General features: G+C 46.7%; 1 protein-coding gene across 2 annotated transcripts in view; it reads left to right on the top strand.

Moving 5' to 3' along the window:
* Window positions 1–25,623, top strand: part of LOC108645640 (serine/threonine-protein kinase N1-like) — a 39,731-nt gene extending 14,108 nt beyond the window's left edge. The window contains exons 1-17 of one of the 2 annotated variants that reach the window (XM_031894637.1): window positions 15,797–15,958; window positions 17,040–17,103; window positions 17,718–17,811; window positions 18,304–18,377; window positions 19,406–19,499; window positions 19,603–19,940; window positions 20,123–20,193; window positions 20,461–20,524; window positions 20,606–20,697; window positions 21,419–21,595; window positions 21,905–21,967; window positions 22,050–22,126; window positions 22,510–22,652; window positions 24,129–24,236; window positions 24,785–24,865; window positions 25,071–25,284; window positions 25,458–25,623. In XM_031894637.1, the coding sequence (XP_031750497.1) occupies window positions 17,050–17,103; window positions 17,718–17,811; window positions 18,304–18,377; window positions 19,406–19,499; window positions 19,603–19,940; window positions 20,123–20,193; window positions 20,461–20,524; window positions 20,606–20,697; window positions 21,419–21,595; window positions 21,905–21,967; window positions 22,050–22,126; window positions 22,510–22,652; window positions 24,129–24,236; window positions 24,785–24,865; window positions 25,071–25,253 (1,713 nt within the window). In that variant the 5' untranslated portion in view covers window positions 15,797–15,958; window positions 17,040–17,049 and the 3' untranslated portion in view covers window positions 25,254–25,284; window positions 25,458–25,623. Of the gene's footprint in view, window positions 1–15,796; window positions 15,959–17,039; window positions 17,104–17,717; window positions 17,812–18,303; window positions 18,378–19,405; window positions 19,500–19,602; window positions 19,941–20,122; window positions 20,194–20,460; window positions 20,525–20,605; window positions 20,698–21,418; window positions 21,596–21,904; window positions 21,968–22,049; window positions 22,127–22,509; window positions 22,653–24,128; window positions 24,237–24,784; window positions 24,866–25,070; window positions 25,285–25,457 lie in introns of those variants that run through there. The other variant, XM_031894644.1, reaches the window with a different exon arrangement.
* Window positions 25,624–27,246: the final 1,623 nt, after the last annotated feature.

Here is a 27,246-nt window from a genome sequence, read left to right as displayed (position 1 = left end):
GGTATTTATATAAACTATAGTAGGGTTTCTGTAGCAAACACCCCAGCTGTACCAGTGCAGGAACGGCTGCCCCCGGGGCTACACAGCGGGGTATTTATATAAACTATAGTAGGGTTTCTGTAACAAACACCCCAGCTGTACCAGTGCAGGAATGGCTGCCCCCGGGGCTACACAGCGGGGTATTTATATAAACTATAGTAGGGTTTCTGTAGCAAGCACCCCAGCTGTACCAGTGCAGGAATGGCTGCCCCCGGGGCTACACAGCGGGGTATTTATATAAACTATAGTAGGGTTTCTGTAGCAAACACCCCAGCTGTACCAGTGCAGGAATGGCTGCCCCCGTGGCTACACAGCGGGGTATTTATATAAACTATAGTAGGGTTTCTGTAGCAAACACCCCAGCTGTACCAGTGCAGGAATGGCTGCCCCCGGGGCTACACAGCGGGGTATTTATATAAACTATAGTAGGGTTTCTGTAGCAAACACCCCAGCTGTACCAGTGCAGGAATGGCTGCCCCCAGGGCTACACAGCAGGGTATTTATATAAACTATAGTAGGGTTTCTGTAGCAAACACCCCAGCTGTACCAGTGCAGGAATGGCTGCCCCCGGGGCTACACAGCGGGGTATTTATATAAACTATAGTAGGGTTTCTGTAGCAAACACCCCAGCTGTACCAGTGCAGGAATGGCTGCCCCCAGGGCTACACAGCAGGGTATTTATATAAACTATAGTAGGGTTTCTGTAGCAAACACCCCAGCTGTACCAGTGCAGGAACGGCTGACCCCGGGGCTACACAGCGGGGTATTTATATAAACTATAGTAGGGTTTCTGTAGCAAACACCCCAGCTGTACCAGTGCAGGAACGGCTGCCCCCGGGGCTACACAGCGGGGTATTTATATAAACTATAGTAGGGTTTCTGTAGCAAACACCCCAGCTGTACCAGTGCAGGAACGGCTGACCCCGGGGCTACACAGCGGGGTATTTATATAAACTATAGTAGGGTTTCTGTAGCAAACACCCCAGCTGTACCAGTGCAGGAACAGCTGCCCCCGGGGCTACACAGCGGGGTATTTATATAAACTATAGTAGGGTTTCTGTAGCAAACACCCCAGCTGTACCGGTGAAGGAATGGCTGCCCCCGGGGCTACACAGCGGGTAATTTATATAAACTATAGTAGGGTTTCTGTAGCAAACACCCCAGCTGCAACAGTGCAGGAACGGCTGCCCCCGGGGCTACACAGTGGGGTATTTATATAAACTATAGTAGGGTTTCTGTAGCAAACACCCCTGCTGTACCAGTGCAGGAACTGCTGCCCCCGGGGCTACACAGCAGGGTATTTATATAAACTATAGTAGGGTTTCTGTAGCAAACACCCCAGCTGTACCGGTGCAGGAATGGCTGCCCCCGGGGCTACACAGCAGGGTATTTATATAAACTATAGTAGGGTTTCTGTAGCAAACACCCCAGCTGTACCGGTGCAGGAATGGCTGCCCCCGGGGCTACACAGCGGGGTATTTATATAAACTATAGTAGGGTTTCTGTAGCAAACACCCCAGCTGTACCGGTGCAGGAATGGCTGCCCCCGGGGCTACACAGCGGGGTATTTATATAAACTATAGTAGGGTTTCTGTAGCAAACACCCCAGCTGTACCAGTGCAGGAATGGCTGCCCCCGGGGCTACACAGCGGGGTATTTATATAAACTATAGTAGGGTTTCTGTAGCAAACACCCCAGCTGTACCAGTGCAGGAACGGCTGCCCCCGGGGCTACACAGCGGGGTATTTATATAAACTATAGTAGGGTTTCTGTAACAAACACCCCAGCTGTACCAGTGCAGGAATGGCTGCCCCCGGGGCTACACAGCGGGGTATTTATATAAACTATAGTAGGGTTTCTGTAGCAAGCACCCCAGCTGTACCAGTGCAGGAATGGCTGCCCCCGGGGCTACACAGCGGGGTATTTATATAAACTATAGTAGGGTTTCTGTAGCAAACACCCCAGCTGTACCAGTGCAGGAATGGCTGCCCCCGGGGCTACACAGCGGGGTATTTATATAAACTATAGTAGGGTTTCTGTAGCAAACACCCCAGCTGTACCAGTGCAGGAATGGCTGCCCCCGGGGCTACACAGCGCGGTATTTATATAAACTATAGTAGGGTTTCTGTAGCAAACACCCCAGCTGTACCAGTGCAGGAATGGCTGCCCCCAGGGCTACACAGCAGGGTATTTATATAAACTATAGTAGGGTTTCTGTAGCAAACACCCCAGCTGTACCAGTGCAGGAATGGCTGCCCCCGGGGCTACACAGCGGGGTATTTATATAAACTATAGTAGGGTTTCTGTAGCAAACACCCCAGCTGTACCAGTGCAGGAATGGCTGCCCCCAGGGCTACACAGCAGGGTATTTATATAAACTATAGTAGGGTTTCTGTAGCAAACACCCCAGCTGTACCAGTGCAGGAACGGCTGACCCCGGGGCTACACAGCGGGGTATTTATATAAACTATAGTAGGGTTTCTGTAGCAAACACCCCAGCTGTACCAGTGCAGGAACGGCTGCCCCCGGGGCTACACAGCGGGGTATTTATATAAACTATAGTAGGGTTTCTGTAGCAAACACCCCAGCTGTACCAGTGCAGGAATGGCTGCCCCCAGGGCTACACAGCAGGGTATTTATATAAACTATAGTAGGGTTTCTGTAGCAAACACCCCAGCTGTACCAGTGCAGGAACGGCTGACCCCGGGGCTACACAGCGGGGTATTTATATAAACTATAGTAGGGTTTCTGTAGCAAACACCCCAGCTGTACCAGTGCAGGAACGGCTGCCCCCGGGGCTACACAGCGGGGTATTTATATAAACTATAGTAGGGTTTCTGTAGCAAACACCCCAGCTGTACCAGTGCAGGAACGGCTGCCCCCGGGGCTACACAGCGGGGTATTTATATAAACTATAGTAGGGTTTCTGTAGCAAACACCCCAGCTGTACCAGTGCAGGAATGGCTGCCCCCGGGGCTACACAGCGCGGTATTTATATAAACTATAGTAGGGTTTCTGTAGCAAACACCCCAGCTGTACCAGTGCAGGAACGGCTGCCCCCGGGGCTACACAGCGGGGTATTTATATAAACTATAGTAGGGTTTCTGTAGCAAACACCCCAGCTGTACCAGTGCAGGAACGGCTGCCCCCGGGGCTACACAGCGGGGTATTTATATAAACTATAGTAGGGTTTCTGTAGCAAACACCCCAGCTGTACCAGTGCAGGAATGGCTGCACCCGGGGCTACACAGCGGGGTATTTATATAAACTATAGTAGGGTTTCTGTAGCAAACACCCCAGCTGTACCGGTGCAGGAACGGCTGCCCCCATACTACACAGCAGCTTATTTATATAAATTATAATAAATTTTCTGAAGTAAACACACAGTGCAGGGCAGGAGCACATTATATTTTAGTTACTTTTATACACTTTCATTTTTTGGTGTTACTGTTCCTCTAAACTATTGACTACCCATTCCCTTCACGTATACAAGTATTTCTAGGCCTGCAAATTTTTTTTACTTAATTAGTTATCAGTGAGAGTTCGGCTGGGTTCCCAGTGGGCATTGTGTTCCCTGTAACAGAGGAACCCGACACAGTGGAGCTGCCGCACCGTAACTGTGCGTTACGTCCCATTTAGTGAAGCATACAATGAAAAGCATGCTTCATGGTCGCTCAACGTGATCGTTTATGCACTGCGTGCATTGGGCTTTATTCTTATAGCAGAGAAGTAATGAATTATGACTGTTTGTGAATTGAGACATTTAAACTTGCTTTATTTTATTTTTTTTATTCCCATTTAAATTTCATTAAGTTCATTTTTTGCCGACTCCGGGTACCCAAAATTGCCTCCGACTCCACAGCCCTGCTTTTTTTGACATAACCATAATTTATTTGACTGCCACTATTTTGACACAACTGCGATTTTTTTTATTTGACTTTGACTTTTTAAAATGCCTGTGGGGCTCAGTCCCTATCTGTATGAATACGAGCTGAGCAGCAGAACAATACGCCCTGTAATAACCTTTCAGGCTGCATCATAACAAACAAACAGAACATTGTGATGTCACAATGGGCAGTGACGTTTGTGCAGCTTCCCTGCCAAGCGAGTGTCAGAGCTGAGCTGGTTGGGTTGCAGGGCAGATCCCCTGGGAGCTGCTCTCTCCAAATCAGCTGTTTTTGCCTCCTTAAAGCCACTTTAACACCTTTAGACTTTAAGCCTTTACCATCGAATTGCTTCGGCGCATCCTCGCTCGGCTCCATATCTGTAAGTCAGCCAATTGGTTTTATCATTCAGATATATAAAGGGAATAGGGTGTGAGCCTGGGGCTGTAGGCCTGGAATGGGCCGTCTGTGTAACTATAGAGATTACAATGTGGCAAACACAGAATTTGGGGCTTTATGGGTAATGGGTTCCTAGTGATGAGCCAATCTGCCCCATTTCATTGGCCAAATATTAGTGAAACTGCTGAAATGTTCAGGGAAAAAGCTAAAATTCTATGTAACGCGGCTACTGCGGGACTCTTGTTTACATGACCACAAATTGATTTGAAGCAACCACAATTTATTTGACGCAACCGTGACTTTTTTTTTTGATGCAACAGCGATTTATTTGACAAGTCTGTGACTATTTTGACGGGAACTTTTAAATATATATAATATAGTAATAGGTTTTACAGTGCCACAAAGTGATGTAGGAGTTTATAGTCTGTGTGGATAAATGGCATAAGTGTATAAGTGTAAAAGTTAGTACAGATATAGGAACCCTTATAGAGAAACTTGTTATCCAGAAAGTAAGATATAATTACCCCTTATTGGGGGCAGAACAGCCCTATTGGGTTTATTTCATGGTTAAATAATTCCCTTTTCTCTGTAATAAAAAAACAGTACCTGTACTTGATCCCAACTAAGATATAATTACCCCTTATTGGGGGCAGAACAGCCCTATTGGGTTTATTTAATGGTTAAATGATTCCCTTTTCTCTGTAATAATAAAACAGGACCTGTACTTGATCCCAACTAAGACATAATTACCCCTTATTGGGGGCAGAACAGCCCTATTGGGTTTATTTCATGGTTAAATGATTCCCTTTTCTCTGTAATAATAAAACAGTACCTGTACTTGATCCCAACTAAGATATAATTACCCCTTATTGGGGGCAGAACAGCCCTATTGGGTTTATTTCATGGTTAAATGATTCCCTTTTCTCTGTAATAATAAAACAGGACCTGTACTTGATCCCAACTAAGATATAATTACCCCTTATTGGGGGCAGAACAGCCCTATTGGGTTTATTTCATGGTTAAATGATTCCCTTTTCTCTGTAATAATAAAACAGTACCTGTACTTGATCCCAACTAAGATATAATTACCCCTTATTGGGGGCAGAACAGCCCTATTGGGTTTATTTCATGGTTAAATGATTCCCTTTTCTCTGTAATAATAAAACAGGACCTCTACTTGATCCCAACTAAGATATAATTACCCCTTATTGGGGGCAGAACAGCCCTATTGGGTTTATTTCATGGTTAAATGATTCCCTTTTCTCTATAATAATAAAACAGTACCTGTACTTGATCCCAACTAAGATATAATTACCCCTTATTGGGGGCAGAACAGCCCTATTGGGTTTATTTCATTGTTAAATGATTCCCTTTTCTCTATAATAATAAAACAGTACCTGTACTTGATCCCAACTAAGATATAATTACCCCTTATTGGGGCAGAACAGCCCTACTGGGTTTATTTCATGGTTAAATGATTCCCTTTTCTCTTTAATAATAAAACAGTACCTGTACTTGATCCCAACTAAGATATAATTACCCCTTATTGGGGGCAGAAAAGCCCTAGTACAGGTTTTATTATTACAGAGAAAAAGCAAATCATTCTTCAATATCTAAATTATTTGCTTATAATGGAGTTGGGAGATGGGAGATGACCTTCCTGTAATTTAGAACTTTCTGGATAGCTAGTTTCCAGATAAGGGATCCCATACCTGTATTATAAAACTCTGAGTTCTAGGACAAGGAAGAACCTCACCAGGGGGTTGTAAGGTGCCACAGACAGTCACTATTTATTGGGCTTGGGGGGCTCTTTGTGCCTCTTGGTACTGGGAATGCCAGGGGGGGCTGTTTGTGCCTCTGGGTTCTGGGAATGCCAGGGGGGGGCTGTTTCTGCCTCTAGGTACTGTGAATGCCAGGGGGGACTGTTCGTGCCTCTGGGTACTGGTAATGCCAGGGGGGCGGCTGTTTGTGCCTCTGGGTACTGGGAATGCCAGGGGGGGCTGTTTGTGCCTCTGGGTACTGGGAATGCCAGGGGGGGCTGTTTGTGCCTCTGGGTTCTGGGAATGCCAGGGGGGGCTGTTTCTGCCTCTAGGTACTGGGAATGCCAGGGGGGGCGGCTGTTTGTGCCTCTGGGTACTGGGAATGCCAGGGGGGGCTGTTTTTGCCTCTGGGTACTGGGAATGCCAGGGGGGGCTGTTTGTGCCTCTGAGTACTGGGAATGCCAGGAGGGGCTGTTTGTTCCTCTGGGTACTGGGAATGCCAGGGGGGACTGTTTGTGCCTCTGGGTACTGGGAATGCCAGGAGGAGCTGTTTGTTCCTCTGGGTACTGGGAATGCCAGGGGGGACTGTTTGTGCCTCTGGGTACTGGGAATGCCAGGGGGGGCTGTTTGTGCCTCTTGGTACTGAGAATGCCAGGGGGGACTGTTTGTGCCTCTGGGTACTGGGAATGCCAGGGGGGGGCTGTTTGTGCCTCTGGGTACTGGGAATGCCAGGGGGGGTCTGTAAGGTGCCACAGACAGTCACTATATATTGGGCTGGGGGGTGTGTTTGTGCCTTTGGGTACAGGGAATGCCAGGGAGGCTGTAAGGTGCCACAGACAGTCACTATTTATTGGGCTGGGGGGGGGCTGTTTGTGCCTCTGGGTACTGGGAATGCCAGGGGGGCTGTAAGGTGCCACAGACAGTCACTATTTATTGGGCTGGGGGGGCTGTTTTTGCCTCTGGGTACTGGGAATGCCAGGGGGGCTGTAAGGTGCCACAGACAGTCACTATTTATTGGGCTGAGGGGGCTCTTTGTGCCTCTGGATACTGGGAATGCCAGGGGGGGCTGTTTGTGCCTCTGGGTACTGGGAATGCCAAGGGGGGCTGTTTGTGCCTCTGGGTACTGAGAATGCCAGGGGGTGCTGTTTGTGCCTCTGGGTACTGGGAATGCTGGGGGGGCGCTGTTTGTGCCTCTGGGTACTGAGAATGCCAGGGGGGGCTGTAAGGTGCCAAAGACAGTCACTATTTATTGAGCTGGGGGGGTGTTTGTGCCTCTGGGTACTGGGAATGCCAGGGGGGCTGTAAGGTGCCACAGACAGTCACTATTTATTGGGCTGGGGGGGGGGCTGTTTGTGCCTCTGGGTACTGGGAATGCCAGGGGGGCTGTAAGGTGCCACAGACAGTCACTATTTATTGGGCTGGGGGGGCTGTTTGTGCCTCTGGGTACTGGGAATGCCAGGGGGGCTGTAAGGTGCCACCAACAGTCAATATTTATTGGCCTGGGGGGGCTGTTTGTGCCTCTGGGTACTGGGAATGCTAGGGGGGCTCTAAGGTGCCACAGACAGTCGCTATTTATTGGGCTGGGGGGGCTGATTGTGCCTCTGGGTATTGGGAATGCCATGAAGGCTGTAAGGTGCCACAGACAGTCACTATTTATTGGGCTGGGGGGGCTGTTTGTGCCTCTGGGTACTGGGAATGCCAGGGGGGGCTGTAAGGTGCCACAGACAGTCATTATTTATTGGGCTGGGTGGCTGTTTGTGCCTCTTGGTACTGGGAATGCCGGGGGGGGCTGTAAGGTGCCACCGACAGTCACTATTTATTGGGCTGGGTGGCTGTTTGTGCCTCTTGGTACTGGGAATGCCAGGGGGGCTGTAAGGTGCCACCGACAGTCACTATTTATTGGGCTGGGGGGGCTGTTTGTGCCTCTGGGTACTGGGAATGCCAGGGGGGGCTGTTTGGGCCTCTGTGTACTGGGAATGCCAGGGGGGACTGTTTGTGCCTCTGGGTACTGGGAATTAAAGGGGGGGGTGTTTGTTTCTCTGGGTACTGGGAATGCCAGGGGGGCTTTAAGGTGCCACAGACAGTCACTATTTATTGAGCTGGGGGGGGGGTGTTTGTGCCTCTGGTTACTGGTAATGCATGGGGGGCTGTTTCTGCCTCTAGGTACTGGGAATGCCAGGGGGGACTGTTTGTTCCTCTGGGTACTGGGAATGCCAGGGGGGGCTGTTTGTGCCTCTGGGTACTGGGAATGCCAGGGGGGGCTGTTTGTGCCTCTGGGTACTGGGAATGCCAGGGGGGGCTGTTTGTTCCTCCGGGTACTGGGAAAGACAGGGGGGCTGTAAGGTGCCACAGACAGTCACTATTTATTGGGCTGACGGGGCTCTTTGTGCCTCTGGGTACTGGGAATGCAAGGGGGGGGGCTGTTTGTGCCTCCTGGTACTGGGATTTCCAGAGGGGACTGTTTGTGCCTCTTGGTACTGGGAATGCCAGGGGGGACTGTTTGTTCCTCTGGGAACTGGGAATGCCAGGGGGGACTGTTTGTGCCTCTTGGTACTGGGAATGCCAGGGGGGGCTGTTTGTTCCTCTGGGTACTGGGAAAGACAGGGGGGCTGTAAGGTGCCACAGACAGTCACTATTTATTGGGCTGGGGGGGCTGTTTGTTCCTCTGGGTACTGGGAAAGACAGGGGGGCTGTAAGGTGCCACAGACAGTCACTATATATTGGGCTGGGGGGGGGGGTGTTTGTGCCTCTGGGTACTGGGAAGACAGGGGGGGCTGTAAGGTGCCACAGACAGTCACTATTTATTGGGCTGACGGGGCTCTTTGTGCCTCTGGGTACTGGGAATGCAAGGGGGGGGCTGTTTGTGCCTCCTGGTACTGGGATTTCCAGGGGGGACTGTTTGTGCCTCTTGGTACTGGGAATGCCAGGGGGGACTGTTTGTGCCTCTGGGTACTGGGAATGCCGGGGGGGGGGGGCTGTTTGTGCCTCTGGGTACTGGGAATGCCAGGGGGGCTGTAAGGTGCCACAGACAGTCACTATTTATTTGGCTGGGGGGCTGTTTGTGCCTCTTGGTACTGGGAATGCCAGGGGGGCTGTAAGGTGCCACAGACAGTCACTATTTATTGGGCTGGGGGGGCTGTTTGTTCCTCTGGGTACTGGGAATGCCAGGGGGGCTGTAAGGTGCCACAGACAGTCACTATTTATTGGGCTGGGGGGGCTGTTTGTTCCTCTGGGTACTGGTAATGCCAGGGGGGCTGTAAGGTGCCACAGACAGTCACTATTTATTCGGCTGGGGGGGGGCTGTTTTTTTCCTCTGGGTACTGGGAATGTCAGGGGGGCTTTAAGGTGCCACAGTCAGTCACTATTTATTGGGCTGGGGGGCTGTTTGTTCCTCTTGGTACTGGGAATGCCAGGGGGGCTGTAAGGTGCCACAGACAGTCACTATTTATTTAGCTGGGGGGGCTGTTTTTTTCCTCTGGGTACTGGGAATGCCAGGGGGGGCTTTAAGGTGCCATAGACAGTCACTATTTATTGGGCTTGGGGGCTGTTTGTTCCTCTGGGTACTGGGAATGCCAGGGGGCTGTAAGGTGCCACAGACTGTCACTATTTATTGGGCTGGGGGGGCTGTTTGTGCCTCTGGGTACTGGGAATGCCAGGGGGGCTGTAAGGTGCCACAGACTGTCACTATTTATTGGGCTGGGGGGGGCTGTTTGTGCCTCTGGATACTGGGAATGCCAGGGGGGCTTTAAGGTGCCACAGACAGTCACTATTTATTGAGCTGACGGGGCTCTTTGTGCCTCTGGGTACTGGGAATGCAAGGGGGGGGCTGTTTGTGCCTCCTGGTACTGGGATTTCCAGGGGGGACTGTTTGTGCCTCTTGGTACTGGGAATGCCAGGGGGGACTGTTTGTGCCTCTGGGTACTGGGAATGCCGGGGGGGGGCTGTTTGTGCCTCTGGGTACTGGGAATGCCAGGGGGGCTGTAAGGTGCCACAGACAGTCACTATTTATTTGGCTGGGGGGCTGTTTGTGCCTCTTGGTACTGGGAATGTCAGGGGGGCTGTAAGGTGCCACAGACAGTCACTATTTATTGGGCTGGGGGGGCTGTTTGTTCCTCTGGGTACTGGGAATGCCAGGGGGGCTGTAAGGTGCCACAGACAGTCACTATTTATTGGGCTGGGGGGGGCTGTTTGTTCCTCTGGGTACTGGTAATGCCAGGGGGGCTGTAAGGTGCCACAGACAGTCACTATTTATTCGGCTGGGGGGGGGCTGTTTTTTTCCTCTGGGTACTGGGAATGTCAGGGGGGCTGTAAGGTGCCACAGTCAGTCACTATTTATTGGGCTGGGGGGCTGTTTGTTCCTCTTGGTACTGGGAATGCCAGGGGGGCTGTAAGGTGCCACAGACAGTCACTATTTATTGAGCTGGGGGGGCTGTTTTTTTCCTCTGGGTACTGGGAATGCCAGGGGGGCTTTAAGGTGCCATAGACAGTCACTATTTATTGGGCTTGGGGGGCTGTTTGTTCCTCTGGGTACTGGGAATGCCAGGGGGCTGTAAGGTGCCACAGACTGTCACTATTTATTGGGCTGGGGGGGGCTGTTTGTGCCTCTGGGTACTGGGAATGCCAGGGGGGCTATAAGGTGCCACAGACTGTCACTATTTATTGGGCTGGGGGGGGCTGTTTGTGCCTCTGGATACTGGGAATGCCAGGGGGGGGTGTTTGTTTCTCTGGGTACTGGGAATGCCAGGGGGGCTTTAAGGTGCCACAGACAGTCACTATTTATTGAGCTGGGGGTGGTGTTTGTGCCTCTGGGTACTGGTAATGCATGGGGGGCTGTTTCTGCCTCTAGGTACTGGGAATGCCAGGGGGGACTGTTTGTTCCTCTGGGTACTGGGAATGCCAGGGGGGGCTGTTTGTGCCTCTGGGTACTGGGAATGCCAGGGGGTGCTGTTTGTGCCTCTGGGTACTGGGAATGCCAGGGGGGGCTGTTTGTTCCTCTGGGTACTGGGAAAGACAGGGGGGCTGTAAGGTGCCACAGACAGTCACTATTTATTGGGCTGACGGGGCTCTTTGTGCCTCTGGGTACTGGGAATGCAAGGGGGGGGGCTGTTTGTGCCTCCTGGTACTGGGATTTCCAGAGGGGACTGTTTGTGCCTCTTGGTACTGGGAATGCCAGGGGGGACTGTTTGTTCCTCTGGGAACTGGGAATGCCAGGGGGGACTGTTTGTGCCTCTTGGTACTGGGAATGCCAGGGGGGGCTGTTTGTTCCTCTGGGTACTGGGAAAGACAGGGGGGCTGTAAGGTGCCACAGACAGTCACTATTTATTGGGCTGACGGGGCTCTTTGTGCCTCTGGGTACTGGGAATGCAAGGGGGGGGGGCTGTTTGTGCCTCCTGGTACTGGGAATGCCAGGGGGGACTGTTTATGCCTCTGGGTACTGGGAATGCCGGGGGGGGGCTGTTTGTGCCTCTGGGTACTGGGAATGCCAGGGGGGCTGTAAGGTGCCACAGACAGTCACTATTTATTGGGCTGGGGGGCTGTTTGTGCCTCTTGGTACTGGGAATGCTAGGGGGGCTGTAAGGTGCCACAGACAGTCACTATTTATTGGGCTGGGGGGGCTGTTTGTTCCTCTGGGTACTGGGAATACCAGGGGGGCTGTAAGGTGCCACAGACAGTCACTATTTATTGGGCTGGGGGGGGCTGTTTGTTCCTCTGGGTACTGGGAATGTCAGGGGGGCTGTAAGGTGCCACAGTCAGTCACTATTTATTGGGCTGGGGGGCTGTTTGTTCCTCTTGGTACTGGGAATGCCAGGGGGGCTGTAAGGTGCCACAGACAGTCCCTATTTATTGGGCTTGGGGGGCTGTTTGTTCCTCTGGGTACTGGGAATGCCAGGGGGCTGTAAGGTGCCACAGACTGTCACTATTTATTGGGCTGGGGGGGGCTGTTTGTGCCTCTGGGTACTGGGAATGCCAGGGGGGCTGTAAGGTGCCACAGACTGTCACTATTTATTGGGCTGGGGGGGGCTGTTTGTGCCTCTGGATACTGGGAATGCCAGGGGGGGGTGTTTGTTTCTCTGGGTACTGGGAATGCCAGGGGGGCTTTAAGGTGCCACAGACAGTCACTATTTATTGAGCTGGGGGTGGTGTTTGTGCCTCTGGGTACTGGTAATGCATGGGGGGCTGTTTCTGCCTCTAGGTACTGGGAATGCCAGGGGGGACTGTTTGTTCCTCTGGGTACTGGGAATGCCAGGGGGGGCTGTTTGTGCCTCTGGGTACTGGGGATGCCAGGGGGTGCTGTTTGTGCCTCTGGGTACTGGGAATGCCAGGGGGGGCTGTTTGTTCCTCTGGGTACTGGGAAAGACAGGGGGGCTGTAAGGTGCCACAGACAGTCACTATTTATTGGGCTGACGGGGCTCTTTGTGCCTCTGGGTACTGGGAATGCAAGGGGGGGGGCTGTTTGTGCCTCCTGGTACTGGGATTTCCAGAGGGGACTGTTTGTGCCTCTTCGTACTGGGAATGCCAGGGGGGACTGTTTGTTCCTCTGGGAACTGGGAATGCCACGGGGGACTGTTTGTGCCTCTTGGTACTGGGAATGCCAGGGGGGGCTGTTTGTTCCTCTGGGTACTGGGAATGCCAGGGGGGACTGTTTGTTCCTCTGGGAACTGGGAATGCCACGGGGGACTGTTTGTGCCTCTTGGTACTGGGAATGCCAGGGGGGGCTGTTTGTTCCTCTGGGTACTGGGAATACCAGGGGGGCTGTAAGGTGCCACAGACAGTCACTATTTATTGGGCTGGGGGGGGCTGTTTGTTCCTCTGGGTACTGGGAATACCAGGGGGGCTGTAAGGTGCCACAGACAGTCACTATTTATTGGGCTGGGGGGGGCTGTTTGTTCCTCTGGGTACTGGGAATGTCAGGGGGGCTGTAAGGTGCCACAGTCAGTCACTATTTATTGGGCTGGGGGGCTGTTTGTTCCTCTTGGTACTGGGAATGCCAGGGGGGCTGTAAGGTGCCACAGACAGTCCCTATTTATTGGGCTTGGGGGGCTGTTTGTTCCTCTGGGTACTGGGAATGCCAGGGGGCTGTAAGGTGCCACAGACTGTCACTATTTATTGGGCTGGGGGGGGCTGTTTGTGCCTCTGGGTACTGGGAATGCCAGGGGGGCTGTAAGGTGCCACAGACTGTCACTATTTATTGGGCTGGGGGGGGCTGTTTGTGCCTCTGGATACTGGGAATGCCAGGGGGGGGTGTTTGTTTCTCTGGGTACTGGGAATGCCAGGGGGGCTTTAAGGTGCCACAGACAGTCACTATTTATTGAGCTGGGGGTGGTGTTTGTGCCTCTGGGTACTGGTAATGCATGGGGGGCTGTTTCTGCCTCTAGGTACTGGGAATGCCAGGGGGGACTGTTTGTTCCTCTGGGTACTGGGAATGCCAGGGGGGGCTGTTTGTGCCTCTGGGTACTGGGGATGCCAGGGGGTGCTGTTTGTGCCTCTGGGTACTGGGAATGCCAGGGGGGGCTGTTTGTTCCTCTGGGTACTGGGAAAGACAGGGGGGCTGTAAGGTGCCACAGACAGTCACTATTTATTGGGCTGACGGGGCTCTTTGTGCCTCTGGGTACTGGGAATGCAAGGGGGGGGGCTGTTTGTGCCTCCTGGTACTGGGATTTCCAGAGGGGACTGTTTGTGCCTCTTGGTACTGGGAATGCCAGGGGGGACTGTTTGTTCCTCTGGGAACTGGGAATGCCACGGGGGACTGTTTGTGCCTCTTGGTACTGGGAATGCCAGGGGGGGCTGTTTGTTCCTCTGGGTACTGGGAAAGACAGGGGGGCTGTAAGGTGCCACAGACAGTCACTATTTATTGGGCTGACGGGGCTCTTTGTGCCTCTGGGTACTGGGAATGCAAGGGGGGGGGGGGGGCTGTTTGTGCCTCCTGGTACTTGGATTTCCAGGGGGGACTGTTTGTGCCTCTTGGTACTGGGAATGCCAGGGGGGACTGTTTGTGCCTCTGGGTACTGGGAATGCCGGGGGGGGGGGCTGTTTGTGCCTCTGGGTACTGGGAATGCCAGGGGGGCTGTAAGGTGCCACAGACAGTCACTATTTATTGGGCTGGGGGGCTGTTTGTGCCTCTTGGTACTGGAATGCCAGGGGGGCTGTAAGGTGCCACAGACAGTCACTATTTATTGGGCTGGGGGGGCTGTTTGTTCCTCTGGGTACTGGGAATACCAGGGGGGCTGTAAGGTGCCACAGACAGTCACTATTTATTGGGCTGGGGGGGGGCTGTTTGTTCCTTTGGGTACTGGGAATGTCAGGGGGGCTGTAAGGTGCCACAGTCAGTCACTATTTATTGGGCTGGGGGGCTGTTTGTTCCTCTTGGTACTGGGAATGCCAGGGGGGCTGTAAGGTGCCACAGACAGTCACTATTTATTGAGCTGGGGGGGCTGTTTTTTTCCTCTGGGTACTGGGAATGCCAGGGGGGCTTTAAGGTGCCATAGACAGTCACTATTTATTGGGCTTGGGGGGCTGTTTGTTCCTCTGGGTACTGGGAATGCCAGGGGGCTGTAAGGTGCCACAGACTGTCACTATTTATTGGGCTGGGGGGGGCTGTTTGTGCCTCTGGGTACTGGCAATGCCAGGGGGGCTTTAAGGTGCCACAGACAGTCACTATTTATTAGGCTGGGGGGGCTGTTTGTGTGACTCTGGGTACTGGGAATGCCAGGGGGGCTTTAAGGTGCCACAGTCAGTCACTATTTATTGGGCTGGGGGGCTGTTTGTGCCTCTGGGTACTGGGAATGCCAGGGGGGCTGTAAGGTGCCACAGACAGTCACTATTTATTGGGCTGGGGGGGGCTGTTTGTTCCTCTGGTTACTGGGAATGCCAGGGGGGCTGTAAGGTGCCACAGACAGTCACTATTAATTGGCCTGGGGGGGGCTGTTTTTGCCTCTGGGTACTGGGAATGCCAGGGGGGCTGTAAGGTGCCACAGACAGTCACTATTTATTGGGCTGGGGGGGGCTGTTTGTGCCTCTGGGTACTGGGAATGCCAGGGGGGCTGTAAGGTGCCACAGACAGTCACTATTTATTTGGCTGGGGGGGGGGCTGTTTGTGCCTCTTGGTACTGGGAATGCCAGGGGGGCTTTAAGGTGCCACAGACAGTCACTATTTATTGGGCTGGGGGGGCTGTTTGTGCCTCTGGGTACTGGGAATGCCAGAACCTAATTTGAATCCCAGTCCGGTCCTTTAAAGATTAATTTAAACAATAAGTTGCTGGAAACATTCCCGGAGTTTTACTGAGCACCTTTGCAATTTATATTAATTTTGTATTTATATAAGTTTTTTTAAATATATATTTGCTTTTTTAAACTGCTATTAACAGGCTTTTAGCTCAACTGAAATTCAGCAACCCTAGGGTTAACTGACCACAATTTATTTGACTGCGACTTTTTTTGACAAAACTGCAATTTATTTGCCGCAACTTTTTTATGTGACTGTGACTTTTTCGATGTCACATGACCTTAATGCTAATTTGCCCCTAACAGCAGAAAGAGCAGTAAAATGATTTGGCCAATAGGGTTCCAGGTGAGCTCAGTCCCTATCCGTATTGAATACGAGCTGAGCAGTAGAACAATACGCCCTGTAATAACCTTTCAGGCTGCATCATAACAAACAAACAGAACATTGTGATGTCACAATGGGCAGCGAAGTTTGTGCAGCTTCCCTGCCAAGCGAGTGTCAGAGCTGAGCTGGTTGGGTTGCAGGGCAGATCCCCTGGGAGCTGCTCTGTCCTAATCAGCTGTTTTTGCCTCCTTAAAGCCACTTTAACACCTTTAGGCTTTAAGCCTTTACCATCGAATTGCTTCGGCGCATCCTCGCTCGGCTCCATATCTGTAAGTCAGCCAATTGGTTTTATCATTCAGATATATAGAGGGAATAGGGTGTGAGCCTGGGGCTGTAGGCCTGGAATGGGCCGTCTGTGTAACTATAGAGATTACAACGTGTCAAACACGCGACTGTGACTTTTTTCTTGATGCAACGGCGATTTATTTGACAAGACTGTGACTATTTTGATAGGAACTTTTATATATATATAATATAGTAATAGGTTTTACAGTGCCACAAAGTAGTGTAGGAGTTTATAGTCTGTAGGATAAATCAGAGGCATAAGTGTATAAGTATAAAAGTTAGTACAGGTATAGGATCCCTTATAGAGAAACCTGTTATCCAGAAAGTAAGATATAATTACCCCTTATTGGGGGCAGAACAGCCCTATTGGGTTTATTTCATGGTTAAATGATTCCCTTTTCTCTGTAATAATAAAACAGTACCTGTACTTGATCCCAACTAAGATATAATTACCCCTTATTGGGGGCAGAACAGCCCTATTGGGTTTATTTCATGGTTAAATGATTCCCTTTTCTCTGTAATAATAAAACAGTACCTGTACTTGATCCCAACTAAGATATAATTACCCCTTATTGGGGCAGAACAGCCCTATTGGGTTTATTTAATGGTTAAATGATTCCCTTTTCTCTGTAATAATAAAACAGTACCTGTACTTGATCCCAACTAAGATATAATTACCCCTTATTGGGGCAGAACAGCCCTATTGGGTTTATTTCATGGTTAAATGATTCCCTTTTCTCTGTAATAATAAAACAGTACCTGTACTTGATCCCAACTAAGATATTATTACCTCCTATTGGGTTTATTTCATGTTTTAATGATTTTTTTAGCAGACTTAAGGTATGGAGATCCAAATCCAAAACCTCAGGCCCTAAGCATTCTGGATAACAGGTCCCATGCCTGTATGTTCTTGTATTTAGATTGAAAGCTCCATGGGGCAGGCACTGATAGGAATGATGCACTGACAATTAAAAATAAACACACAATTGCATAGAATTAACAATAATCTCTGGTTCCTTTCTATTTTAGCATAAACTCAAATAAAATCTCAATTTTCTGTTACAGGAGCTGCAGCATGGGTGACCGAATGCGAAAAATATTTACCAACTTTTTTAAACTTAAAAATAAGGTAAGGCCCCAATGTCTTCCTCTGGTATTGACTTTAGTGGGATGGACCAGGACTTACTGGGATGAGTTGTGAAGGACTGGGACTCACTGGGATGAGTTGGGAAGGACTGGGACTGACTGGGATGAGTTGGGAAGGACTGGGACTGACTGGGAGGAGCTTCTCATGTATATTGGACACTGTTAGGGGGGTGCATTATTTATTTATCATTATATTATTATAACATATGGGTTTCAATGAGTCCTGTGCCTGTGTCACAAGTAGGGTTGTCACCTCACCCCTTATAAAATACCAGTCACATATTGATACGACATCATGCATGGCTAATTAGCAATTCATTTAGATGCATGCTGCAGACTGAACTGATTTATATGTAGCCATGCAGCATGTATCTAACTTAATTGCTTATTAGGCATGCAGGATGTGGGTTCAATATGTGACTGATATTAAAGGGTTAAGGTGACAACCCTAGCCATAAGTGACATCAACAAGCAATAATTATACCCGCTGACATCACTGAGCTCTGTTTTTAAGGCTATATGTGTATTTATCTATATATTTATATTTGGAGGTTTTATTTTTTTAATGGTGTTTGTGAAAATCTTTCCCCCCCACAGGAACCTAAAAGCAGAAGTGTCTTTTCTATTCCTCTGCAAAAGACAGAGACAGACATCTCATCTGCTTCGAACCTGAAAGCTGAAAAACCTGCAGGTATTTGAATTTGAGGGATCGGCTGCGTTACTTTGTTGTTTTGTCCTTAGTCGCAGCTCACAGGGTTAACGAAACACACAGCCTTCTTATATGCACAAGTAATATGGAACCCAAGGTTATATTATAGCAATGGGGAACAAGTTGGTAGAACTGAAGGGGGTGCTTATGGGGGATCATGTAACAGCATTCAGTCATTTACCAATTTGGCAAATATCCCTAAAACCTAGAGACCAACCTCTACTTGTACTAAAGCAGGAGAAACCATTAGCACTCCATATAAATGCCCTCCCTCACACATGATTATTTAAGGATCTAGTCCTCCTCCTATGGTGAAAAGTCTATAGACTTCTTCCACATTCTCCTGATTTCATAGGTCTACTGCTCGGCTTGGCCTCCTGATTAACCAATCAGAGCAGCCAGGCAGTATTAGAAAGTGATTGTATTTGTTTCTGTATCATCTCAATGTATTTTAATCTATATTTTCCACTATAGAAGCAAGCGCGAAGAAAGGAATACTTCGACGCCTCTGCAAATCAATTAGGAACCTCTGTCAATGTAAAAAGAAGGTAAGGTGGAACGTTCCACCATCTCTCTCTGAGTTTAGGCTTGAGTGTCACTGGCTGTTGGTTCATGTTCTCTCTCAGCAGCACATGGAAAGAATGTTCTCTCAGCTATGTTGGGTTACTATAGGCTGTAGTGCTTCTTAAATGTGCGTCCAACCTAGTGGAGAAGGTGGAGCATATTCTGCATATTTAGGCTCTTCTCCCCTTTTTGACCAATATAGTATTTGTACATTTGTATCCTGTTTTAAGGTGTTTCATTTAGGCCACAGGATTTTGAGATTAGTTATTGTATTGTAAATGTTCTGCCTGAAGCACCGCCCCTAATATATTTGGCTTAAAGAGACACTGACACCAGAAATGAAACTTTTTTTTTATTTCTATCATAACACTGTCTTTGCAGGAGCTTTATAATTTTGCTATAAAAGTATTTCCTGATACTTTTACATTCCCTATCTGATCCCCCATGTTCCTCTATGAGGGGGCTGCCATATTTGTGCAGCAGTAGGCTGTTAGCATTAGAAGCTATAACTGACAGGCTGAGAAGGGACAGTTAGGTTGGCAAAACAGTCGGGTTTAGGAACTTCAAGTGACAATTACTTACATAAGCAGCCCTACCAGGGAAAAATGATCAACATGACCTATAGGTTACTTTTTATGTAGATTCATAATTTACAAAGTAATTTTTTTGTGTCAGTATCACTTTAAGGGCAGTGGCGTAACTAGTTGCCACCCCTAAAAAATCTTGCCTTCCCGCCCCTGCCCATGACCTCTGCCCACTGGGCACAGTAAAACGGGGCTTTATTTTATGCGCTGCGCTAGCATTTGTATATATTACACAAAAAGGTGCTGGTGCTACAGGCAAGTAACATTCAGTGCAATGCAAGCTCCCCTGTCTCATTGGGGCGGCTTTAGTACTAACAATGCTACGGCCTTGACTTTCCTGGCAGAGAAATATCTCCTGAATTTTCAGCATCAGTTTCTGATTCATTCTTTGCCTTTTAATCATGAGTTTATCATTTGGCTTTCTATAGAAATGTTCAGAAATTGTGCAGGAAGTAAGCAACACAGAGATGATCCTCGAGGAAAAGGAGCTACTGAAGGAGAAACCAATTGAGATCCTTACAGGTACAGAACCAAGGACATATATGCCCAATAAACCCACAGAGACCCCCATATGACTAAAAAGGTGACTTTTTAAAAAATAATTTTATATTTTTAATCTTTCCAGAGTCTCCAAGTATTCCTCGTGATCCTTCCTCAGATTTTGGAAATACTTTGATTCCAAAGAGAGAGAAGGATGATGAAGAGATGCCGCAGAATGTTGAAGTGATTCCTGACGGGGAGGATATTGCTCAGAATGTTCCCGCAAAGGATGAGAAATCTGCGAGCTTATATTTAAGCTGTGTGGAACCACTGAATTACTACACTGATCCAAGTTCTCATTATGCTAGTGCAAGTGATCACTATACTGATCCGCATTCCGAGTTCACTGCTCCAAGTTCCAAATATACTGATGCAAGTGATTACTTCTCTGATAAGAGTTTATCTCCTTCTAAGCTGGAACTGGTGAGATTTTGTTAGATTTGGGTTTATAGGGTATTGTGTATAAATGCAGTAAAATAATATACTATAAGAATGATTATGGCACATAATATCCTTTATAGAGATATACGTAAGATTAGACTACACTGTATGGTATCATTAGCCCAAGTGAGACTGAATTAATGGTGTTTCATCTCCTTCTCTAGGCTAGAAATTGTTACTGTGAAATAATCAGAGAGATTGATAGGGCACTAAACCACGTAAAGGTGGACGCAAGGTAGGATATTGGGTTTCTATTTTGATACTGAGGTTGTTATGGTAAAATAGAAAAGCCTTTACTACATCTTAGATACAAAAACCCAACGCGTTTCATCCTCACAGGGAGGGGCCTTCGTCAGGGGAACATGCATTAAGAAAATAGATGCGGGCCTGTATCTAAGATGTAATAAAGATTTGTTCTATCTTTCTATCTTCTGGTTTGCCTGACACACACAGGTCAACCATAAAGTAACTGAGATTATATTTCATTCTTGTTTTCTCTCAGGAATCAGACAACTATGGCTGATTTCAAACTACAATGTGAACTGGGTGCTGGTGCTTTTGGCCAGGTGAGTTACTGGCCCCCTAGATATGGGGTGGGGGGTTATTGGAACAAAGGCATAATAATGGGGGTCTCTCTCTTATTTCAGGTATATCGGGCACAACACAGAGAAACCAGGAGAATTGTAGCCATCAAGACTCAACCAAAGGCTGCAGTCAAAACTATATTTAAATATAGAAGGTCAGTTAAATGGGGAAACCGCAAACAATAAGTATTTGTGTGTATAGTCTGGAACATTCCTACAGGCAGATGTTTTATATCTGTTCCAGAAGATATACAGATTCCATTATTGATATAACATTCTCTCATAAAGTGCCATTGGCTTATTTTTAACAGATTTATTTAAACTTAAATTGTAAATCTGCCACCCTGAGGTGATTTTCATAATCACAATTTATCCTTTTACTTGTTGAGATGTATCATAAAAAAACAACACTTTGCATAGAAAACCATTCTTTCTAACGACTGCCATGACGCAGTTGAGTCAGTAGGGATCTGATGTTCAGAACTGATGATTGTTTATAAATACACAAGGAAAAAAACCACAATTGTATTAAAAAAAATCCACTGATTGATAAGTTGTTGGGATATTGATAGTTATGCCCCTAATTAATTATTACTATAGGGATTTAGTAGGATTGGCTAATTATAAATATGCAACAAGTACCTCCCATTGGTCAAAGTGAAATGATTTCACCCTAAACCTTAGAACCAACCAAAGGGCCTGATTAGTGTATTTGGGCACAGGGTGGGTGATGGTGCCACTATATTCTGTGCTTGCACTTGTATACGTGTTATAGTGCCATTAGTATAAATGGGCGTTACATTCACTACATTCATGGTGCAGATGTCCCACCTATGTCATTTTCTTCTATAAACGTTTCATGGCTTTATTTTGCAGCATTCTTCTGGAGCAGCGCATCCTTCTTATGGCAAAGCAAAAGCAGAATCCTTTTGTTGTCGGTTTATTCTCCTCCTTCATAACCAGACAACATATCTGCTTCGCTATGGATTACGCTGAGGGAGGGGACTTGGAGTCCCAACTGAAACAAGGTGCCATATCGCTGGAGAGAACTACGTAAGTACTACTGGGCTTTTATAGAGGGTCACACAAGTGATAGCCTTATAGTAGCCATAACACTGCACATAAATAGTATTGTAATTACTGTCCAATCAATACAGTGAACATGGGCGGTTGCTTCTTTCCCTTTATCAAGCGAGGGCATATAGGAACATGTTATTGCCATGGTTGTGCTTTCATTACCATGAAACAAAGCAAAGGCTTAGTGAGGGCCTAGGCCCAACAATTGCTACCGGTTTTTACCCGTATAGATAAATCAATATTGCATTCATAAAAAGGTGACTTTTCTCTTTTTGACCCTTGTAGGTTCTTCTCCTCCTGCATTGTCCTCGGGCTGAAGTTCCTACATGAAAACAAGATTGTTCATAGGTAAGTGGAGCATTTCCTTTAGTCCTAGAAATGTCTGATATGGTAATTGGGCCGGCTAACAGTGTCTGTTCTCTCAATACAGAGATTTAAAGCCAGAAAACATCCTTCTGGATGGCCGAGGATATGCCAAAATAGCAGACTTTGGTCTTAGCATAGAAGGTAAGATGGCTGCGTACAATGACATTGGACATACGGGTTCATATTAGAACTTTATGTTCATACTTAATAGAGTTCATTATATTGTAGGCACTTTCTCAGGGTCCGCAGCATAGTGGCCCCACTAGATGGATAATGCAGGAGTATATTATCCAGCATTATTAGTATTGTTACAGTCATGTTTAAAGCCCCATAAAGACTCCAGTCACCATGCAGATACAAATTCACTAATGAGAGCCTGCCCTCAGATTCTTTGTTTCACGCCAACATGGCGGTGACGTTCCTCATTTTTTATAAAACCAATAGTTCAGGTTTCAAGTTAATCTTTATATTAGATAAATGATCTCAACAAATCTACTAATGAAATGTTTCTGTTTGTATTCAAGGAATTGGCTACAGGGACGAGATCTGGGGCAACTGTGGAACTGTACCATATAAGGCTCCAGAAATTTTCACTGAGTTAAACTACACCAGATCGGTGGACTGGTGGGCTCTTGGAGTGATCCTGTACAGAATGGCTATTGGCGAGGTAAGTGCCCATTTATTAACTGAATCAGGGAATCACTGCTTGGCCTGAACATAATAGGAGCTCAGTTACTGCAACATTTTTTTACATTTATTACATTTAGCGTCCAACCTGGATGAAAGGTGGACTTATCTGTATAAGCCCCATTATAGTATCCCCTCTGTGTAGCTGAACCCCATCCACTCCCAGTACAGGTATGGGATCCCTTATCCGAAAACCTGTTATCGAGAAAGCTCCGAATTACAGAATGCCCGGCTCCCATAGACTCCATTATAATCAAATAATTCAGAATTTTAAAACTGATTTCCTTTTTCTCTGTAATAATAAAACAGTACCTGTACTTGATCCCAACTAAGATATCATTACCCCTTATTGGGGCAGAACAGCCCTATTGGGTTTATTTAATGGTTAAATGATTCCCTTTTCTCTTTAATAATAAAACAGTACCTGTACTTGATCCCAACTAAGATATAATTACCCCTTATTAGGGCAGAACAGCCCTATTGGGTTTATTTAATGGTTAAATGATTCGCCTTTTCTCTTTAATAGTAAAACAGTACCTGTACTTGATCCCAACTAAGATATAATTACCCCTTATTGGGGGCAGAACAGCCCTATTGGGTTTATTTCATGGTTAAATGATTCCCTTTTCTCTGTAATAATAAAACAGTACCTGTACTTGATCCCAACTAAGATATAATTACCCCTAATTGGGGCAGAACAGCCTTATTGGGTTTATTTAATGGTTAAATGATTCCCTTTTCTCTGTAATAATAAAACAGTACCTGTACTTGATCCCAACTAAGATATAATTACCCCTTATTGGGGGCAGAACAGCCCTATTGGGTTTATTTCATGGTTAAATGATTCCCTTTTCTCTATAATAATAAAACAGTACCTGTACTTGATCCCAACTAAGATAGAATTATCCCTTATTGGGGGCAGAACAGCCCTATTGGGTTTATTTCATGGTTAAATGATTCCCTTTTCTCTATAATAATAAAACAGTACATGTACTTGATCCCAACTAAGATATAATTACCCCTTATTGGGGACAGAACAGCCCTATTGGGTTTATTTAATGGTTAAATGATTCCTTTTTCTCTGTAATAATAAAACAGTACCTGTACTTGATCCCAACTAAAATATAAATAATCCTTATTTGATGCAAAACAATCCCATAGGGTTTAATTAATGTTTTATTGATTCTTTAGTAGACTTGAGGTATAGAAATCCAAATTACAGAATGACCCCTTATCCGGAATACCCTTGGTCCCAAGCATTCTGGATAACGGGTCCTATTCCTGTACTTAAGTCTAACCATTTACATTGCTCATCATGTTGGGGTTGGGTTTAATGGTGACTGAGCCTACAGCTTCATGTATTAAGTGCAGCATTACAGGACCGTACCCCATTACTGATATTGTTGCCATTTTTTTGTTTCATGCTTTTAAACCAAATATTTTTTTCTGTTTGTAGTTTCCTTTCGACGAAACAGACAAGCAGCTCCTGACGGCCCAAATTATACATACAGAGCCGAAAATTCCTCCAGATCTGCTTTTAAGTGTCAAGGACACATTACAAGGGGTAAGTACCTGTTGGGATTTTGCAGCCTGCTGTTTGAATGTTTAATCCAGGGACAGGGTCGGACTGGGGGGTGCAGGGCCCACCGGGGCTACCACGTCCCCCACAGGGGCCCCTGCCGTTCACCTTTAACCCCCCTTCCCCCGCAGGGGCCCCCTGTCCGACGTCCTCCCCTGAACGCGCACATGTAAAACGCGTCAGGGGAGGACATCGGAGGTCAGATGAAGCGGCAATAGGGTCGGGCCTGGATCACTGGGGCCCACCGGGTATTTTCCCGGTGTCCTGGTAGCCCAGTCCAACCGTGTCCAGGGATCATTTACTGCCCCCTAATGTTAATGTAATCTTGCTCACATTGGCACTTCCATTTATAAACTTTGGGGCGTTATTTTTTACTGCGCACTCCAAAAATGCCAAATGTTTCTCATTGAGCAATTTCTTTTTGTACAATTTTTTCTCCCACACTGCCTATACGGTACCGGTTTCTGGCACACCCGCCTGCCTACATGAGTTTGCTTTATGCTCCTCAATATGATACATTTTTCTCTTTGCAGCTGCTGAAAAAAGATGCCAAACTTCGCCTCGGGTCACATAAAACAGACGCTAAAGAAGTCATGGAAAGCTCTTTATTCAGGGTATGTGAATATTTTACTCCTCCTAAGTGGCAGCCATTAACAGGGGGGTCTTTTTAGATCCACGAGTTCTATTCCCTGTGTGAGCTCTTGCGCACTTTCACAGGGCAGATACAGTATCACTTGGAATTGGATAGAATTTGTATATGTTAAATAACAGATAAATAGAACGAAATAGTGCTAATAAAGTATTCCTGCTGTTTTACAGGGATTTAACTGGGACGCCCTTCTGAGCCAAGAAATACAGGCGCCATTCACTCCTCAAATAAGTGTTCCAGAGCGAGTGGAGTTAGTACGCCTTCGCTTACCGGGCGCTGGTGTCCCACGACCCCACAGGACCCCATTGGAAGAGGCATTAGAACAGTTGAATTGTCCTGCTCTTCTGCCTTGAAAACCGGGTTCCTGTGAATTCTTTAGTCCAGGTAAGGAGTTTGCCTTTATAAAAATAAAAAGAAAAAATGGAACAAAGGGAGGGAGGGAGGGGGTGCATTATACACTTAGCATAAGGGGTCTTGGGAAACAGCTTGTTGGAGTTATCTTGGTGTCCTGCGGAGGTTGTATTTTCTCTTTAACTCTCCTCTCCCTCCTAATTCAGAGATCCCCAGCTGACTAACGATGACCCGATCTTCTCGGAGGAAGAAGACACGTTCAAAGCCAAATGTCTTCATTTCTATGAAGATGATTATATTTTTATATAAATGTTTATATTTATTTATTTTTTTACTATTTTGTAAAAAAATTTGTAAAAAAATTGAATTCTATTTTTCTATATAATTTGTAAAAAATTGAATTCTATTTTTCTATATAATTTGTAAAAAAATTTAATTCTATTTTTCTATATAATTTGTAAAAAATTTAATTCTATTTTTCTATATAATTTGTAAAAAAATTTAATTCTATTTTTCTATATAATTTGTAAAAAATTTAATTCTATTTTTGTATATAATTTGTAAAAAAATTTAATTCTATTTTTCTATATAATTTGTAAAAAATGTAATTCTATTTTTGTATATAATTTGTAAAAAAATGTAATTCTATTTTTCTATAAAACTTTTTAAAATAATATAATTCTATTTTTTTATATAATTTGGAAATAATTCTATTTTTCTAATAAAAATTTGAAATAATATAATTGATTCTATTTTTCCATATAATTTATAAAAAATGTAATTCTATTTTTCTATAAAAAAAAGTAACGGCGACGAAAAAAATTGCAAAAAATACGAAAAAATCGCAAAATGTTCGTTTTCTAATCGGAATTTTTCCAATTCGGAATCGGATTCATGGGTTAGTAAATGTGCCCCATAGTGTTTCGGTTAAAAAACTGAATTGAGTATGTTGCCACCCTCAAGCCCTAACTGGACAAAGTTACCAGGGTTTATGGCCAATATGGCTTTGTCCAGTAGAGCCGGAATAGTGGATCTCACAGCATTCAGAGCACCTACAAGTGACTGTATTCTGTCTATGTTTATCGTCTTAGTCTTTTGGGTAACAGCCCATGTATGGGGATTACATACCTGAGACAAAACCCACTGACCCCATTAGTCGTCCTTTTTCCCCTATTTCAAAAGTAGTGATGGGCGAAATGTTTCGCCAGGCATGGATTCATGGCGAATTTCCACATTTCTACGTGCAAGCAACGAATCCAAACCCGCACTCCCTCAGCCCTCCAACGAAAATTCACCGCTCGGTGCACAATGCTAGAGAGGGATCGGCACCCTCCCCACAGATTCCAAACAAGCAAATAGCAACGGCACTCAAGAGCTACATACGGGCCTTGCCCTTAAAAAATCCTTTATTGCGGAAATGCAACGTTTCGAGGCTAGGACATGCTTGACAAAGGGGCTGTCCTAGCCTCGAAACGTTGCATTTCCGCAATAAAGGATTTTTTAAGGGCAAGGCCCGTATGTAGCTCTTGAGTGCCGTTGCTATTTGCTGGTTTGGAATTTCCACATTTCGCCATTGGCAGATTGTTTTGCGAAACAGATGAAAACATTTGCTGCAGAAAAATTCGCCACACGTCTCTATTCAAAAGAATAGTCTCGCATCAAAATAAATAGTCGCACATCAAAAGAATAGACGCAGGTGACAATTTTTTTTTGACGCGTAACTTTTTCGACGTTTTGCGAAAGATTTGCAAATTTTTCCATGAAGCGAAGCGGGACAGATTCGCTCATCAATATTCAAAAGCATTAAGAACCCTACCAAGTCTAGTGTACACGTCAGCTCTTATTATTTCCCCACCCTGAGTATCATCAGCTTCTGTACATCCTAAAGCTACAAGTCCACTTAAACTCCCCGCTCTAAAGGTGGCCATACACGTTAAGATCCGCTCGCTTGCGTATTGACGTCACACGTACCCACGGGGCGCAACCTTATAAGAG

The sequence above is a fragment of the Xenopus tropicalis genome, chromosome 1 (genome assembly GCF_000004195.4).
Source record: "Xenopus tropicalis strain Nigerian chromosome 1, UCB_Xtro_10.0, whole genome shotgun sequence".
Taxonomy (NCBI): domain Eukaryota; kingdom Metazoa; phylum Chordata; class Amphibia; order Anura; family Pipidae; genus Xenopus; species Xenopus tropicalis.
Note: the sequence above shows the minus strand (reverse complement) of the source record. Positions and strands in the feature narration are given on the sequence as shown.